Source organism: Balearica regulorum, chromosome 2 (assembly GCF_011004875.1).
Source record: "Balearica regulorum gibbericeps isolate bBalReg1 chromosome 2, bBalReg1.pri, whole genome shotgun sequence".
NCBI classification, from domain to species: domain Eukaryota; kingdom Metazoa; phylum Chordata; class Aves; order Gruiformes; family Gruidae; genus Balearica; species Balearica regulorum.
Window position 1 is genome coordinate 109514197 of NC_046185.1, and position 19239 is coordinate 109533435.

General features: G+C 40.2%; 1 protein-coding gene across 7 annotated transcripts in view; it reads right to left on the reverse strand.

Annotated features, from left to right (window-relative positions):
• EZH2 (enhancer of zeste 2 polycomb repressive complex 2 subunit) overlaps window positions 1-15398 on the reverse strand; it is a 51096-nt gene extending 35698 nt beyond the window's left edge. For 4 of the 7 annotated variants that reach the window (XM_010300324.2, XM_075745285.1, XM_010300322.2 and 1 more), the window contains exon 1: window positions 13485-13550. In XM_010300324.2, the coding sequence (XP_010298626.2) occupies window positions 13485-13522 (38 nt within the window). In that variant the 5' untranslated portion in view covers window positions 13523-13550. Of the gene's footprint in view, window positions 1-13484; window positions 13551-14197; window positions 14217-15229 lie in introns of those variants that run through there. The other 3 variants (XM_075745286.1, XM_075745287.1, XM_075745290.1) reach the window with 3 other exon arrangements.
• Between the last annotated feature and the right edge of the window lie 3841 nt (window positions 15399-19239).

A 19239-nucleotide genomic window follows, 5' to 3' on the forward strand; every position in this document is an offset into this window, starting at 1 on the left:
GACCAACACTAGGGAATAAACTAGTGCAAGCGATTACACCACAAACAGGTGCTGGTTTTATACACTAGTTTGCTCTGGAGCAGCAGGCGTATTCTTTAACTCTAAGCTGTTATCAGATCCAGACAGCATACAGGTCTCTCTGCCTAAGCATAGGCAATCTTACTAATGGAGAAATTATTGTGTATTAAACCCTATCTGAAGTCATCATTGAACTTCAAGCATGTACAATGCTTGGGGTTTAGTTAAACAAACAAACAAACTAACCCCACCACAGCCTTCTATGCTTTTCCTCAAACTAAAAAAATTTTGCTTGGGCAGCAGAACTTAGGACAACTTTCATGTTCAACTCAAAAAAGCAGAATTTTAGCAACAGAAAGCATTAACGAGGTTTTTCCATAAGCCTGAAAAAAACTCAATACTTGCTAGAAAACAAAAAAACACCAAGATAATACATTTCAAGTATCAAAACCCAACGCATTAAGCTTAGACCTAAAGTTGTTAGCTTTCCAAAACCACATCATAAAATACTCAATGTTCTTTTATGTTACAGGATTTTACACAGCACAATACAACAAAATGATTGTTCAACTGCAGCTAAGTATTTTTCAGCTATGTTAAACTAAACTTCATTACTTAGAAACTCTTGGAAATTTACTTTCAGTATTTTACTTCATGCACCCTAAATGCAAAACAAGACAATACTTGCTTTGAACCCATCCTAAGTCTTTCCAGAGTAAGCAATTTCCAGTAGAGTCTTACTAGAATTATCAAGCACCTGAAAATAATCTATCAATAAGACACATACATATTGCTAGACTTAAAAAAACTGACTTGGAAGTTAATTATAAATTAATGCTGTAATCTGCCAGATCTGTCTCCTTCATTTATATCAAACTATTAACAGCACAGAGAGATTCATGGAAAAACTATGGTCAAGAAACAATATTATTCTCTTGGGCTAAGTAAGAAAAAATTGTTCACTGATGTGATTTCAGAACTGCTAACTATTTCCATATTAAGTTATGCAAGCTGCAGGGATAGGGAGAATGACACTTCTAGCATACCTCAAAGGGCTTTTTACCTGTGCATACATACACCAAAAAAAAAAAAAAAAGTGCAAGCCTAGAAGTTTTCTAGTTGCTTGCTACTCTCCATATTTTCTAAAGCAAAACAAAACATGGTTTTCTTTCAAACTTATCTATGTAAAATAGCACATTCTCATTTCCATGGGAAGAAAAATATTCCCAAGGCCACTGTCAGCTTGGGTATTTCAGATACCAAACCAGATCAACTAACAAAAATCTCTAGGTCTGAAATACGATACCATAAGAAAGATTAACATAGTCCATTACTAATATTTTACTACAAAAACAACTACAGCACATTTACTCTTTTACAGAATCAGTCACAGAGAAATAGATGGAAGTAACCTGTAGTGTGTTTTTTTACTATTTTTACTATAGAAATGTGGTATTAAGTTCACAGAGCAGTTCAACCTACTTTTCATCAATAAATCCCTAAAAATATTTATCTGTGCTTTAAAATTTACATCATGTTGTTATTCCATATGCTGAAGTTCTGTGTCATTAAAGGATGTTTAAATTTAGAGAGAGAACTTACATCAAATGCTACCATCAGTTCAACTACCTTCCTCAAACGCTATTTGGTGTCAGTTTTACCTGAAAAAGACATCATCTGTCAGCTGTATCAGTAGCCTCTGGTCATTCATTTCCACCTCTACTCAGCCTTCTCTACTGTGAGAGCTTAAGTGCTTATGATTCTGTTAATCAAACTAGGTCAGGAAAAATATCTGTCTGAACAGCCCAGAAAATAAACATACTTAGTTTTTAAATATAATTTTTCAACAAAATCAGCTCCACAAGCTGGTTTGTTCAGCAGCCACATGAATTCTTGAATCAACACAAGTGAAGCGTGGGGGGGGCAACACTGGGGCAAGAACAAGAGGCAAAGGACTGAAATTTGAGAGGGCAGCAGCAGAGGCTTCAGAAGAAGTGTTTGTCTAGCCATGTCATCTCTCTGCCACTCAGTTTTACCAGTACAGAAAAGTGATTCTTAATAACCAGAAACAGGAAACATTTACTAAGCCATCCTGCCAGCCATGCCACTCTTCAGGCAGATAATTGCCAACAGGCTTGTACTGGCCTACAAAGGCTTAACATCTACTGGGCTGTGTTTGGCCATATCTAAAAGAAATTAATCAGTTCATGAACTGATCTAAGCAGGTAACTCCAAACAGCTCATCTGTCCTTCCTCACTCTGACAGGCTTCAGTGGTTGAGGATGATATAGGTTAATAAAACACTCATGATCAACTCTTAACAAGATTCCATGTTCTGCAAGAATGTTTGTGATTACTTAAGAGATGGAAACTATTATACAAGCTATTGTCAAAGACAAAACTATTAATTTTAACAAGTGATGTAAGGAGGAGAACCATCAACAGCCTCAGATGTACGAATGTCATAAGGCCAAACTGAGGAGTAATGTCTGTGTGTGAAAGCAGATATCCAAATCTCAGAATACTTCCTCTTCCTCCCCCTCAAGTTAGCAGAAAAACCCTGACTTGCAGGTAGAATTAAAAGCCTGTGTTTCAACTGCAGTGTGGCTAACAACCTCATCCCAGGTATTTTACCATCAGCCCTAACACCAGTACAGACTGATGACAGCTGTAGGCTTTCCAGGTAATATGGCAGCACCAAAAGCAGGCAGCCTGCTGCTATAAATAGGCATGCTTTTATAATGAGCAGTCTCATCACAATTAAGCTCCTATTATTGCGATACAGTTGGTTACTTGCAATTACTATTTGTAACACTAAATACATTTCAGTTAGTGGAATCCCTTCCAATTAGTAGTCCATCACTACAATACCGTGGGGGTTTTTATGTACCAACAACTTAAAATTTTTGCTTCCATTAGAATGGAGTTGTCAAATTCAAGGCCAGTGCACTCTTTCCTTCCTGACATAATCAATAGTTGCTAGTGTATTACCAGTTATCTAACAGAATTTAACTTTGAAGAACAACATTTCAAGCTAAACTAAGCAGCACATTCACTTACCTATTTGCTTTTGGAAGCTGATGACAAATACATCCTAATGTACTTCTCAACTAGGACTGGGAAAGGATGTGGGATCTTAAAATGGCATATGTTTCCTCTCTTCATTGTCTGTCTACACTACTTCAGCATCTCAGATAGAATTTACATGGCAAATACGCTAAATTTGATTGAGGTGATCAGTTACATCAAATCAGATCTTTTCTGCACTCAAAAGCAGCAGTTTCCTAACTGGACCAAAATTGCTCATGCTGGCTTGATAAACACCCAATGGGCAGGCAAGAGGAACCATACAACCAGGGTCAAGGGAAAGGAGCAAAGCCTTTCCCTGTGAATGTCAGCAAACCGTTAGAATATATCATCCACTTGCCTTAGACTAGAACACTCATCTGCTGTGCCATGTAAGACATACTATTCACACTACATATTTTTTCTTTACAAGACTTTGCACAATCAAAGCAGTTAATGTGGCAAACTACTTCTGCATGAGTAGCTTTCAAGAAGTGTGTTTCCTGCTATCTCTAGATCAACTAAAGATTGCTCTGAAAAGGTGTAGTGAGTGGCAAAGCAGTAGCAGCCACCATTTGTTACTTGTCTACATTAGTTGCCAGTGTAAGACAAACATAGAAGATGTCTGTAACAAACAAAAAGCTAGTGCAGGTTTGTTTAATTCAGTCCTGCCTAATACATCCCACTACAGCCATTCACAACAACTGCATATATTTGGTTAACAATGGTTATTTTCCATTTCCTATTAGTACAAGCCTAAGGCTTCAAGGTATGTTCTATTTATTCTTAACAAAATTATTTAAGAATACTACATGTAGACTCCTAAACAGACTTTTTAAAACATGTGTCATGTTTTCACCTGTTTCTGGGTTTTATCAAAATTGGATGAGTCACTTCAAGAATTTCAACCAATACATGAAAGAATTAATTCCTTGAACAGTGTGATTTCTTACACAAATCAGAGCTAAACATGGACAATCACAGAAGTTAAGCACTATTCTAGCCCTTCTACTAAGACATGCTAATCTATGCTAAACGAAAGTACAAGAGGCAACAGACAAGACTCAGCAAGGGATTTCATTTCAATACAGTGAGAAAATTCTTCAGAGCGAGTGCAGTCCAGGTATAGGAATGCATTAAGCAGAGAGGTGATAGAATCTCCATTCTTGAAAACATTTTAAAAGTGGTCTGAAAAGACAGTTTCAGTGTTGGCCTTGCATGAGCAAGAGACTGGATCAGATGACCTCTAGACATACCTGCCAACCTAAACTATTCTACAAATCAATACGACTCTCAACTGGGCCTGCCACCTCAACATCAAAAACCATGCTATTTTTAAATGCTATGGAGTTTGCTTGCGTTTTAAATTCCAGTTTAATATTTGAGAAGATGAAAATGATCACCACTGCATTCTGAAGTTCTTGGTATTTCAATCAGCTACAGGTACAATTTGGAAAATAACACTACTATTAAGAGAACAATATTTTGTGAATTAAAATGCTTAAGAGCTTAATCAGACTGAACTCTTCAGTTTGGTGTGTAATCACCGATTGTTTTAATCTAATCAGTAGAAACATTTGTTATGTTACAGTCTCCTTTAACAACTCCATCAACTGGTCAGTGCACACACTCCTTTCTAGTACTATTCCATGTTTGTTCATTTGAAAGAGGCCTTCTCTGCTTAACAGTAGAGTTGGAGCCTTCAGTTCTACCTCTTAGAAATCATAATTAAGAAAGATTGGAAAGCTCTTCACTAATTAAGAATGTAGTCTAGAGTGCTACAGACTCTCCATAAACTTACCATTATGTTTAAAATATAATAATAAAAAACCATAAAAGGGCTGGTTTTTTCCAAATTTGTCATCTTATCCTAATAGGGTTCTGCTTCTGTTAGAGCCCACCCTTTGTGGCTTTGAAGTGTCACTCTTTTCAGACCTTTTACTTTCTGTCGTTTAAGTGACTACAGCCTTACCTTGCACTTGGTATACTTAAGATCAGGAGCCTGATATCTATCCTGCAACATTAAATGGATCATTGTTTTTTTGGGTGGGTTTTTTCAGACTTCAATTTCATTTTCTTTTTAATTTTTAATTAAACACATTCTAGAAGATATCAATAAAGCAAGTCAAGCGGTACACATGTTCACAGTAAGCAATTACTTTATGACCTGCTTCCCCACAACTTGAAAGATGTGCCCCCTCAATTATTTCTTCTCAAGCACAGTGGGTTTTGGGTCTTGTTACTATTCCAGCAGCTCCTTAAGTTACTAACTCCCAACTGACACTTCAGGATATTAAAGATTACCGAGATTATTTTGTGTATCTTTTGAGTAAGAATTTCAGCTTCTTTCAAAAGAGGCTTAAAAAAAAAAAATCATCATTTTGTGGCAAATTCACACTGGTCATCACATGCTACCTTGATCAAGATGTCTATCATAAACAAAATAACTATACACACCCTTTTCTCTTGCATAAACGGCTATCAGTGAACTAAGAATACAGCTTCATGACATAATCCAATCAAACTACTTATTTGTAGTAGTACTACTACCAAACTAACTTATTAACTGTAATGACTATACTTTTATTTGCAGTATTATTCCCCAAACTAAAACTAGTTGGAGTGGCTACTAAATTACTTTAACAAAGGCAATACCTTGTATCTGAGCTAATCAATGTAATCAGAATTTCCTTTAAATGGCTGATTTTTAGCTTTCCTATAACAACAAGGCTGATGCATCCTTCTGCATACATCCTTTACCGTAACTTCTGATGCAAATGGCAAACATAAATCAAACGTGACATGGCTTACATATCGCTAAGTTATGTATGTTTTCTGCAACACATTCATGAAGGACTGCCAGTGCTCTGGCATTATGAAAAGCTGCAGTGTGAACCCATATTTTATTAAAAAAAAAAAAAAATCACGGGTGTAATAACCAAAAACAATTACTAGGGAGAAACACCACGTAAGGCTGCAGACACTGACATATCAACAGATAGCAGCAGAACCCTACCCAAGCAATGCCATTGCAGCTAACCACAATTCAGAAGACTCACTGCCATACCTGCTCTCTGCTCCAACGCGTAACATAATTACACACGCTACTTTACAGTAGCTACAATCCTGCATGGTACCCCTAGATATTGCTAGGGAATGCTCGTATCTTAGATATTAGGAATTCTAACCTTCAGTCCAATGTCCAGATTTAGTATGAGTCCCTCTTTTCCCTCTCCATACTTAAGTCCTGACTTCTGCTTGCCTTGATCACAACATCTAGCTTCCTTCATCAACTATTGTTTCTAGTCTGTTTTTAAGAGTTACATGAATCTCTTAAAACACACTTTCTCATTGCTACCCAAACATACCAGACAAAAACCGTATGGAGGACCAGACAGCTCTGACTTTCAAGCATCACTCCAACTTTATCCTGGCATTACTACAAAAAGAAGCACTTTTACCTGCCACTTGCTCCTGCACATGTGCTATCATTTCCCTCCTGACAGCACGAGCACTTTTGCAGCCAGACACTGACAGAAGCAAGGAAATCCTCTGGCTGAAAATACTTTGCTACTTTTGACTGAAGAAAAGTGAGCATCCTGCCACTTTGTCCCCACTTAAAGACACTGTGAACTATGGCCTTAGATGTTCAATTTTCAGCTCCTTGTGAGAGTACTAAATGCCTAAGCCTGCAGATCAATTTCTGGATGTGCTCAATTCATACTGAAACTCATACAATTTATTATCTGAAATGCTCACCTCACATAGTAAATCAGAGCAGTTCCGTTACTGACACACAAGACAGGAGGGAAACAAGTCAACTATAGCTCACAGAACTCACATTTTTTTCAATCATGCTCCCTATATGATTTTTAAAACAAGATAAATATTAATTTGCCTCCTACAGTATTTTATGTTTTGGGTTCTCCCCTAACAGTTCATTCACATAGATAGTTTAACAGTACATTGCTTGAATATTCTTTGCAGGAGTTTCTACCACCACTGATTAGGCAGATATTAGAGACTCCAACTCTTCACCAAGTATGAGGAAGAAAGAAAGGGAAGAATGAGGAGTCAAGCAGCTATTGAATATTAAAGAGAAGGAAATGTCCCTTCTTCTTGGAAAAACATGAGGAATCTTAATTTATCTTCTTGCTGGTTTTACAATAGAATTTTTTATTTTTCTAGGTTAGAAAACTACCAAAGCAAAGCAACTACCAGGTATTCAACATTCCTTGCCCTATCTGCCAGCATGTTAAAAACTTTGCTACTCAGAGTTTATAAATAACTCAGACCTTCCAGAAATACTTCAGAAAATATAGCCAAAATTGTCTCTAGTTCTTAATATCTAAAATAATTTTAATCAATCTGCTTCAAAAATTTAAATTTAAAAAAAAAAAGACAAAACCTCACCTGCTCTTGACAAAATCCCCCAATCATTTTAAAAGTTTTGGCACTAATCAATAGGTTGATTAAACATGAAGTACCTAAGTAAGATCCAACAACAGAACTATTCTAGAAAACAAGCTTATTTCAGACTTTCTATCAGCCATAAAGAAGGAAGAACGCATCAGTTTGATGACTTCTTTTTTCGTAACAGTATACTGCCTTTGATTTATTTTGGCATTATCTCATTTTGTGGGAATTTTCTTAGAACATTTACTCCTCAGGAAACAATGGTATGGGTAGCCCTCAGTTTCATTTTCTTCAGTAGAGAAAAATAAAAAAGTTGTGTCTGTTAATAACAAAGTAAGATTTCAATAGAAATAATTAATTTCCAACACATTTCCTTAAACAAATACAAGAGTAGAACAAAAAAAAGTAATGTAGTATAATTTACTTTCAGACAACCCTTAAAAGATAAGACTGTTTGGTCAATCTATATATGCAAGCCTGCAACTTTCAAAGGTATGCTTCCATTGAAAAATTTCTTTCTCTGTATCCCTACAGCTTCAGGATTTAGAGAAAAACAGACATTAAATAGTTACAGAATACCATGTATGGAGTAAGAGTAACCATTTCAAAGAAAAAAAATTCTAAATTCCCTATATTATTGCTTTCTTCCAGAACATTTCAACATTTGACACTTTTAGAAAATTGTGCCATGGCATATTTTCACATACTCTTTTGGAAATAAAAATAACAAGTTCAAGTACTCATCCACTTGGGTGAGGAAAGAGGGAAAGAGAGAACGGGGAGATCATAATCAAATGTTTTGTATTAAAGATCAAACCAAAATTGGCACTACGTGAAGTCAACTGACATCTCACTTCAGTTTGGGTAACATTAGCAAACCACTGTGCAGCAGATAATGCAACTCTTTACTTTTTACTTAGATATCTGCATGTATAAATACTTTTAACTATGTTTGTATGTGTAAGACTACTTGGATCAAAAACCAAATAAAGCATTTTTAAACTCCAAACAGCAGACCAGCAACAAGAAGTTTCAAGCCTGATTTTGCTCATGTTTTTTACAAGTCACCCTTAAAACCATCCCACATTTCTTTACATAAGACCAAGCCTGGCTATTTGTCAGGAGAAAGTAAAGTTTTATGCATAAAACTTGAACTTCACCTTTGAGTTGTTCAAATGTGTACCTCTGAATTTCTCCCTTCACACTCATAAACACTCAGAGGAATTAGATGGCTCACACATTCCAAATAACCTCTGTTGCCTAACATCTCCATCCCTTAAAATCTAGCTTTTTGATATCCTGGATAAATCTGGCAGAAAAAGTAACACTTGCTGGGAACACTTAAGGCATGTCTCCACAGGCAAAATAATTTAGGGTGTGAATTTGAAGTTCACTGATTATTCCACCCAAACTTGTTTTGTGGACACACCTTTTTTACTCTAAAAACTCTAAAATAGCCACAGGTTCTTCAACTCAGTCCACACACACAAAAGCAACCCACATGCCATACTGGAAAAACCCTGCCGCACAACAATTAAGCGGTTCAGTAGCTATTCTGTACTTCTTTCCCTGCATAGGCAAATAGCCTAAACTTTGAAAGATATTATGCTTCCATGTATGCAGAATTCATTGTAGAACAGTCTGGCAAATTTTGGAGCTGAACTGGTATTTACCAATTGTCTAAAAAATTCCAAAATGAGCTTCAAATGATGAAAGCAACCATAAGAGTTATTTACACAACTCTCATTTTAAAGTCCTCAAAATAACTGGGTCTAATGTATGGCAACCCTATTTTATAAGGTATATGGGGATTAAGCCATCAGCACATTAGACTAAATGTTGCTTATAAAGGGAAAAAACAGAGAGACTACTTTTCCAAAAGCTTGATTTAACGGAGAAAATTAATGAGAAAAGTTTATCTTAAAAACAAAACACCAAAACAAACAAACCCAAAAAACTGCAACACCCTCCAGTAGAAAAAAAATCAGCTCCCTTAGGCTGTGGAAGAGAATTACAAATAGTAAGGCTTTGGGACCAATTATATCTCCCAGTTTCAAAGCAATGATGGATTGAACACCAGCAATGGTTAAACTCTTTTAAGAATAAAACAACATAAGTCAATCTCTTCTTCCAATAGTTAAACTGTGGATTTAACATTGCATTAAACACATTAGTAATAAATACTCACTAGAAACATGGCATAAACTAGTGGACATATAGCTGAAAATTATCACAAAGGACAGATTTTATGCTGTCCCTGGTTATAAATCATATCATTGAAAAAAGAGATGATAATAACAACTTAATGACTTTAATCCATTTGCCATGGCATATTTTCACACGTATATCAAGCATCTGTAACATACATCTGCCTGATTTCTGACAGAAGCAGCAAACTGAATTCCGTATCTAGAATTTTTTATTTTACTAGTAAAAAATGAAATCAGACAACTATGCACCAAAATATAAAGCTTGCCAGATCCACTCATGCTAAGAATCACAGAAAGGAAGCCAGCTCACATTTTAAAAAAAAAAAAAAAAATTATATATGAGTCGGACGGTTTGAGTTTCCTTCCTTTCAAATACTTTGTTTCTTTAAATTACATCTGATGGCTTTGGGATTTAAACTGAACATGCAGGCTGTGAAAAAGAGAATTCATGGCAGGAAAAACTGAACCAACCACATAAAAGGTAGAATGGGAAGAATCCAGATACAACAAAAACTGACAAGGGAAATAGGCTTGGTTCTAGATTAAAAAATAATTTAAATATATAAAGAAATCATACCCTCCCATAAACGTTTCTTTTCAGTTTACATCTTAGAAAGCCCAGGATGTGGACTGTAATTTGAACTACTTTGCTTGCATAATTACACATACAACATCATTTAAGCAGGTACCATATGCATATATAAAAAAGAAAACTAATAGCAAATTCTGAAGTAGTTCTGCAATTGTGTATCAAGGAAGTCGTCATTTGCACACAGTAAGGTGTCAGTTTTACCTCATTTGTTAATGAAATCATATATATCCAAATTAGAAGCTTTGAAAATACTACATCACGTTTTCAAGCAAATGACAATACTGTGCTTATTCACTCACATCATTACATTGTTATTTTTATCCACAACATTCAGAACATGCACAGTATCTATCTAGATTTCCAAATGGCCTTCTTGCCTTAAAAGTACTACTGATTTTACCATTAGGAAGGAAGCATAGTTTGCATTATAAATCATTCCAAGTATTTTTTCACAAAATGAGCAGAGGCACAATTACTGAAAAATCCTATATGCAGACTTCAGCTAGGAAGCCAAAGATTCCTAAAATAAGGGTGTGACCCACATTAATCTGGGGGGGGAGGGGGGGTGTTTACAGTTTTTTTTGGACACAGCAGCAACATTAACAGACATCCTCCTTTCTCCCAGTATTTTTTAAATGACAACAAATTTACAAATCTGTGATTAAATAATTAGTTATATATTTAAGAATTCCTTTCTTTTTTACTATTTTTAAAAGAAGCTTAATTTGTCAATATTATATGCAAATTATACTTTTCACTCTTCTTCTTAAGAGTTGCCTCTACCCAAGTTTACTAGTGTTACTTTATCTTTTTAATTCAGAATACATATTTTGACTATAACATTGGAGGTAGTTTTCTCACTTTTGCTGAGGATCCAGATCTGAAGTCCACAGTCTGACACATCTTAGTGGAAAACTAGGTATAAAACTAGAAAAAGCCTGTAACAATCAAACTACCAACTATTCTCAGTTGCAGAAAGCAGCATTGTCACTACTGTGTTTTAGAAAACTTCACTGTTTCTTGCTTGGAGCTCAACAGAACCTATTCCCTCCTCCAACAAATTTCACTCTTTAGTTTCACCTCATCCATAAATAGACATACACAACAGATAGAATACTTATTAAATAATTCTGGACATTGTTTTCCCTTTAATCTTTAGCTCAACAAAACTCTTGGGCATATACTTGGAGCTAAAAAAACAAACCCAAGCACACTCTGCTAATTTGTAACCAATGTTTTTCCTGTTCCCCTGTGAAACACCTCTCCCTGCTTTGCATCTTAAACAAAGTTTTTCTTTGTCTCACCTTTCTTTCTGCCAGACACAGCTGCTTAACTTAAATTATCACTTAAACTGTGTCAGTACTGGAGTAACTCATCCATTTAAAGGTTGACTTAGCCATTCTAGAACAGTTGTACAAGTCATACACATGGATGCTAAATGTATAGATACATTTGCAGATACAGATAGCATAGATGCTGTCTTCAATCAGACACCATATCAATGAACTCAGCACTGCTCTCCATGGACCTTGCTGACAATATTAACAGAAGGTTGGTAGCAGCTTTAACATAAAAATAAACCTCCCGTTACCATCCTACAGCTTCTGTTAACAGGGGTCTTATTTCCTAATGTAAGTATAAATCAAATACCTCATCAAATCATTAAGCATTATATTTACAGTACATAGTCCATTTCCTCTACTTTAAAAAAAAATTAAAAATCTGGTAAACTGAAATTTGCTTGGATAGGTAATTCTGTAAAGAGGACCTACTTGACTCGGTAAACTTCATTGCTTAGCAAAGACCAGGTCCTGTTCCTGAAGTTTTCAGCATCCCTGCTGGGGAAAACTTTATTCCCCCTTAAGTTTCACAGACACTTCTCCTCAAGTCAGCCAAGATGCATCTATAAGCACCAACTGTAGAATTAAAGAACTTTCAGATTACAGCCAACGCTAAAGTTTCCCACAACACTTTTGCTTAAATACAATGTAAAGCAAACATTTATTAAATATGCCTTCTGTCAGTATTGCAGCCATTTTTAAAAATAATTCTCACTGTTCAATCACATGAATATAGTACTGTCGTCTAAAATTGTTGTTCAATTTTAACATTATAGTTGTGAACTTATTAAAATGTATACATGATATATACAGCTAAAGACACTCAATCTTCTTGTGAATGGTGACAAGAACAGATTTTTTTTAATTAATTTTGAGAGGAATTTTAGAGTGCACCAACTTTCCTGGGAACATTGCTGGAGTGCACTAGATGCTAGACATATCTTATTCTGACATAAACTGCTTTACAGAAAGTGGCAGTTAGCTTGCACTCTCACTACATATAATACAGTTAGCGCATTCAATAATGCACTACAAAAATTCCCTTCTCACTAAGCCAAAGTTTCTTTGCAGGTAAGCAGAAGTGCAGGCATATATTTACATTTCACCTATGAATGTTGCAATGTTACAGAACAAATAAAAATCCATTTGGATACATATCTTCAATGAAATGACCATATTTCAGCTTGTTGGTAATTCTAGCAAGAGAGAAAAAAAATACAGCAATGGAAAAAAAAAAAATTGAGCTTCAATTTCAAGTCTCCGGCCTAAGTTTACACACTACAGCTTCAGCTCATTTTAAATTGAGCAAAGACATTTTACGACCTTTTGACGATATGGATTTTCAGTGTCTGTCACTTTTCAGGGTGAAATTACGTATTTTTAAGAAATATCTTATTTTTTTTCTTTTCTTTTCCCAATTTTGGTCCTAAATTAGAATCTTGAATTCTTCCAAATGATGAAAATGATGAAAATAGCTGTTGACATCTCATGGAACATTTTACTGTCACAGATTTCTCCACAGGTTGTTCAACTTTGTTACTTTCATTCCTCACGTATACAGAGGAAGGAAAAAAAAAAAGTATTTTTCCTCTCTTTTTGGTAAAGGAAACTCCACATCAAGAAACATAACATTTTTGATATAACAATCTCAAAGCCAGTATTTGATAAAGCACTAGCTCTTGAAGCTAAAAAACACTCAACACATTGCACAAAACTTTTGAGTTTTATCTCCTAAAACACGGGAAGCATGCTTTCTGAAAGACTCTGTAGATCTTAAATATTCACATTTTAATAATCTAAAGTGAGAGCAGTTAGAGTACACTATGTACAAGCAATACTCACCCTTCTGAAGATGCTTTATTGTTACCACAAATAAACATTCCCCGGACTCTCAATTTGATATAGACACTGGGGACAAACAAAGAATGACCTTTTAATTTTTACAAATCACATAAAGAATCTGAATGTGCCAAGCCCTAAAAAAAAGATTAACCTATATATGAGGAAATCACAATTTAGAAGTGAAGATTGAACTAAAAATGCTGGTAAAACTCTTCACTGAAATCTGTATTATTAAGAACCAAACTCATAATAGCTGAAACTACAGTTACTAGACTTAAACAAAGATGAACCCATCCTGCAACAATTAAACAACCTTGTTCAAACTGTTACATGCTTATTAGAGGTCAAGAATCTGAACTTCCAGCTCCATAGCTCAATAAAAAAAAAAATAACCAAACAAAAACCACCAAACTTTACCCTAGCTCCAGTAAAATGGTAGTGCTTTGTAAGTTAGAAATAAGTATCTTCAGTAACGTCCAAGTTTATTATCCCATTCCTGCTGCATCTATGCACAGGTTGCTTTTCTTTTGTCTGCTAATAACAATTTCTGAATCACCATGAATACCTGTTAATGTCAAATACATATGCATGATGCCACAACACCGCTTTCTTCATCTTTATCCAATCATACATTCCTTGCTCAGGGACAGCTCTGCCCAGTACCCTCCTTCACACCTTCCCACACATCCTAGTTTTAGAGTGCTCTTGTATACCTATGCTTGGCGACATTAGATGCAAACCCCAGAATTTCCAGCTTCCTATGAACTTTCCTGTGGCGCTCTGGAAGATCAGGATCGCACGGTGCCCTTAACGATTAGGAAGTTCGCCGGAGCCGCCGCCAGACTGATTTACCCCCCGTCGCCCTCTTAAATTCGCTTCCCTGAGCGAGGAACCCTCCAAGGCCAGGGGCGGGAGCCCGAAGGGCGGCGAACCCCCAAACCAGAACTTGTTTCCAGGGCACGAGGGTGCGGGCGAACGGCCCGGGGCGTGCTCAGACTCCCCGCCCGGCTCGCCCCGCCGAGCGCCAGCTTCCGGGAGGCTGAGAGCACCCGAGCTCGGACCGGACCCGTCCGAGCCTCCCGGGAGCCTGCCTCGGCGGGGGGAGAGCTTTGTGCCACTCTCCCCGCCGGGGGCACGCGGGTTTCTCCGCCGGGCGCTCCGAGACCTTAGCCGGCGTGCGTTAAGCACACGCTTAGCTCCCCTCTGTCCCTTCAATCAAACTGTGCCTGAAGGAGCCGCCGCCGCCGCATGCAGTCGGGAGGAGCGGGGAGGAGGGGAAGGAAACCGCCGGGTCTTCCCCGCTCTCCCTCTCCCCGCACAGCGCGGGCTCCCCGCCCGCCGCCCCCCACCCTCGGAGAGGTGGACGACGAGCTCGCCCCCAGCCCAGGGCTGCGCTCCACCGGCCTGGGGTCGGAACGGGAACTACCGGCCAGGCTGGACGGAGCCAACTTAGACAAAGGGCACTTCAGACTCCATGTCTCTCCCCTCCAGCTGTCACCGGCCGGGAGCGCGCGTGTCTCGCCGCCGGCGCCCCCCGCCGCCGGGCGCCCGCCCCCCGCGCCACCCGTCGCGCCCGCGGGAAGGGGACGGGAGGCGGCTGCTCCTCAGGAGCCGTCGCCCCCCTCCCGCCCCTTCCCCTTCTCCCGCGCCCTTCTCCCCTCCCCCCACTACAAAGAGAGCCGGTTATAAATAGCCGCTCCCGGCGCCAACGCCTCAAGCCCGCGAGGTGTCGCTCGCTCACTCACCCGCCCCCCCGCCCCGGCCTCGCGCCGCCGCCGCTGCCGCCCCGCCGCTACTGCCGCCGCCGCCAGCTCCGCGCCGCTCCGCTCGCTCTCCCTCCCCTCAGCCTCCGGCTGCCGGATTCACCCTCCCGGACCGAGCGCCAAACGCAGCGGCCCAATCGGCATCGCCCTCATTGGCGAGCGCCGAGCGCCGCCTCGATTGGATGGACGCGGACAGGGCCCCCTGCGCCAATCAGGCGCGGCGGGGGGCGGGGCGAGGGGCGGGAGCTCCCTCCCCACGTGCGGGGGGGGAGGGAGGGGTGGGAGAGCTCTTTGTTCTCGCGCTGCCCGTGGGGGACTGGGGGGTTCGCGCTTCCCCTTCCCGCCCCCCTCCCCCGGCCCCGCGCCTTCCGTGCCCCGGCTTCCCCCCTCACCAGAGCGGGGCCGGGGCCGGGGCACGCCGGGCCGGGGAGGCTTGAAACTCTCCGCCGCCTCACGTGGAGGGGGGGAGAGGGAGGAGAAAGGAGGGAGGCGAGAGGATTGGCGGGCACCGGGAGGGAGCGCGGCACGGCCCGGGGAGGGGCTGCGCTGCTCGGCGCTGCCGAGTTTGAATCAGTTCGAAAGTGGGAGCTGTAACGGTTTTAACAGTCCCGCCGCTGTGCGCGCGGGAGGGGGCAGCCCTGTGGGAGAGGCGCGGGACTCGCCTAGGCGGGAGTGAGGGAGGGAGGGGACGTCTGGTGCGAGCGGCAGGGGCTAGGCAGTCGCTCCCCTCGGCAGCCAGCGCTCCGGGCCTGTTGTTTCCCCGGTGGGCAGGTCGGCTTTCCCCGCTGGCTCGCCCTCCGCCCGCCTCGGCGTCCGGCGGGGTCTCACGGCGCCACATCGAAAATGTGGTGAGGTGAGGGCGGCCTGCCACAGCCTGCTCCCCGGCACACCCCCGCCGGGCGTCCTCGCCGCTCCCCGGGGCCCCAGCCCCCGCGCCCCGGCGGATGTCGTTGGCTGAGTCACTTTCCAGAGTTGCGTGATGCGATCCTCGTGTCGTGTCGTTTGACCTTTGCTTACCCAAACTTTACCGGCATCTGCCCTTTTTTTGTGCATCATCCCGTTCCCCTTGGCTTTCTCTGCCTCGGTGCTCTGCATCCAGAGTGGTTTCTCTGCTATCAAACCCCTGCCTTACCCTGTTGTGGGAGTGGTAATAAATCACAGCAGCAGCAAGGTGTCCACATCAGGCTTGGATCATGTTGCTTGTTACGTGCTGTCTCCAGCCTCTAAGGTTGCTATCGTTTTCCCTCATTTCTAATCTGTGAGCCATGCTCATCAATCTTGTTGCCAAGGTTGTGCTCAAACCTTGAGGATTCATGCTCCTTTAGTCCACTGTCATCTTGCTCTTTGGTTGCTCCGGCCTTTCTTTATCTTCAGTGGTGAAAAATAAAATTGTGAAGATAAGTTTCCTGATGGGTACTTTGTCCTTCCCTTGTGACTGTATCCCTTTCCTGCCTGTCCTGGATTAAGGGCCGCTTCCGAGGTGTGCTGGAGCATGAGCCGCATCCTTGCTTCCACAGTCTATTCCCGTCCTTCCTTACCAAATACCAGCTCCCCTCTCCCTTGCGAATGCTTTGGTACATCTTCAAGGTTGAAGCTCCAAAAACAAGCAGCGGCCACCGTACTGAGGTCCTTAGTGATAAAAGTCTCTTGCGGGGGAAATAAAGCACAAGCGCAACCTCATTCCCAAATCATGCAGTTGGCTTACATGTCAAATGAGGCTAGGTGTTCTACTGAAAGGTTATGCTCTTGTGTGTTATTATAGTCTCTGTCTTTCTATGTGTAAGTACTTAAAATTTCCAAACTTCATCACATATTAAACTTGCAATGAGATATTAAAGGTGGGCATTCCTACACTCTATGTTCTCAGTTTACCTCATGGCCTTGAAAAGGGGCTTCTACCAGTTTTATTTTAAAATCTCTGGGGTTTTGTGAGTTAAGAGCAAAAAATGTGCAGCAGAAATTATTTCCTCTTACGGTTACATGTCATAGTGTGGGACATTGCCATACCCTTCCTCTAATTCTAGTGGAGTGAGTGACAATTGGAAAGATTATCTTAAAATTATCATATTTGCAAAGTATTAGTCATTTCTGGAAATTCAGCTATTTCAATCTATTCTGCCCCAAGATGGCTGCCACCACCAAAATGGCTACCCAGTCCCTTCACAACTCAGAATTTCTAATTTGCTTTGATTGTTAGAGTGAGATCTGGTGTTAGGCGGCAAGTATAAATAATCATAGCTAAATAAGCAGAGGGTAACTTAATAGAAGAGGTACAATCAGCCACAAGGTGGAAAAATCTGTGTCGTAGAACCTGTCCTGTGAACTAGACCTCAGCACAGATTGCTTCGCTTTTCTCTCTTGCACGGATGATTATTCATCTGTTATACCTGAAACTAATGCTTACTAGAAAATTAAACACGTTTTGAACGGAGTTACTCTTTCTCTTTTGCACTGTAGCAAAACTGCCTTTCCACCAAGGCTCTGTTCTAGGCTCTCAAAGCGAGGAACTCCATTAGGCACCGATTTTCAGACTGTCTCAAACAACCCAGAGAATTTTTTCTGCACACAGTGGTTTAATGTTGCAATGAGCTCTGTACAGACTTTCTGTTTTCACAGAGTAAACCACCCAAATGTTTTTCTGTTTCTGCTGCATTTTCGTGATTAAAGAACACCCCTTTGAACAGGGATCTGCTTTATGCAGAGACATTCAGACCAGATCTTTAGGCAAAAATAGTACAAAAAATTTTTGAAAGAATTACAAAATCTGGTATTTTGAGGAGTTATTCTGAAAGGAGTGAATTCTAATGGCAGCATGTAATAGTACTTTTGAGAAAAGTAGCTAATGTTGAAGAAATATATACGCATTACATGACATGAAAATAAAATCAAACTCAGGAAAAAAGTATCAGATTTGGTGTAGACCCTTCTGGAACTGTTGAAAGCTTTTGCCTTTTTTATAGCTAACACATTGTAGAAGATCTTTTCCCATGTTCTAAACACATGAATGAAACCCATATGTTCATATTGTATGTATGACTAAAATAGTAGAATAAGGATTTGTCAGTGCTAGATCACTAACATCAATTAGACATAAAAATAATTGTTTAACAGCATCATAGGATATCCCTAACTATGATTGCTTATATTGGGGTGTACTTATGCGCCTCTTTTCACCCTTTAAAAAAGTGGTATTTGAATACAGAAAAAAAGAGGTGCAGCGCTACAAAGCAAAACTAATAGTTGAGTAGTTTCTTTTAAAGTTTTGACATCTCGAATAACACAGTATTTCCAAAGCATAGATTATTCTTTATGCATTATTATCCTAATGATTTCCTTGCAGTCAGAATCATATGATATTTTTTCCATCTGGCTGGGGGAACCCAGCAAGACCAGTCAGGGAACTGCCTTAGCCTGAAATAACTACAAATGTTGGCCGGTTTTCCCCTTGTCCGCCCAGCTTGGTTAAGGAGAAGCACAGCTAGGCCGCCCCCACCATTAGAGCAGGCATGCCCATAGCTGCGTCTGTAATTCTTGTAGATAAGCTTGTGACTTGCTGATCACAGCGTGGGTTTCCTTTGTGCTTCAAGATCGCGCTGTAACAAGGCTGTGTGCAGCTTTTGGGTGGGTCTCCACTGCGGCGCGGTCTGGTGGACTTCATGTATTAGTCACACAGCCTCGAAAGGTTCAGTCTGGTTGCTTTTGAGCTCAGTTGCTGTGTGGTGGGGAAAGGAGGAGGATGCACACCCTGCCCTTGTTATACCTACCCCTACAAGCAAAGCCTGTAGCACTGCAAATAATATTTCATCCAGCAGGCCGTTGAGGAGCACGGTCTTTGCTTCTTTGTTTGTTTTAATTTTATTTTTTTTCAATTGCATTCCATGTCTGTTTTGGCAGATGTGACTTCCATACTCTGCTCATTCAATTCCTGACACTAATCTGTACTTTTCCTGATACCTTGGCTTGTTGTGTGCCTTAAATTCTGCATTTTAGTC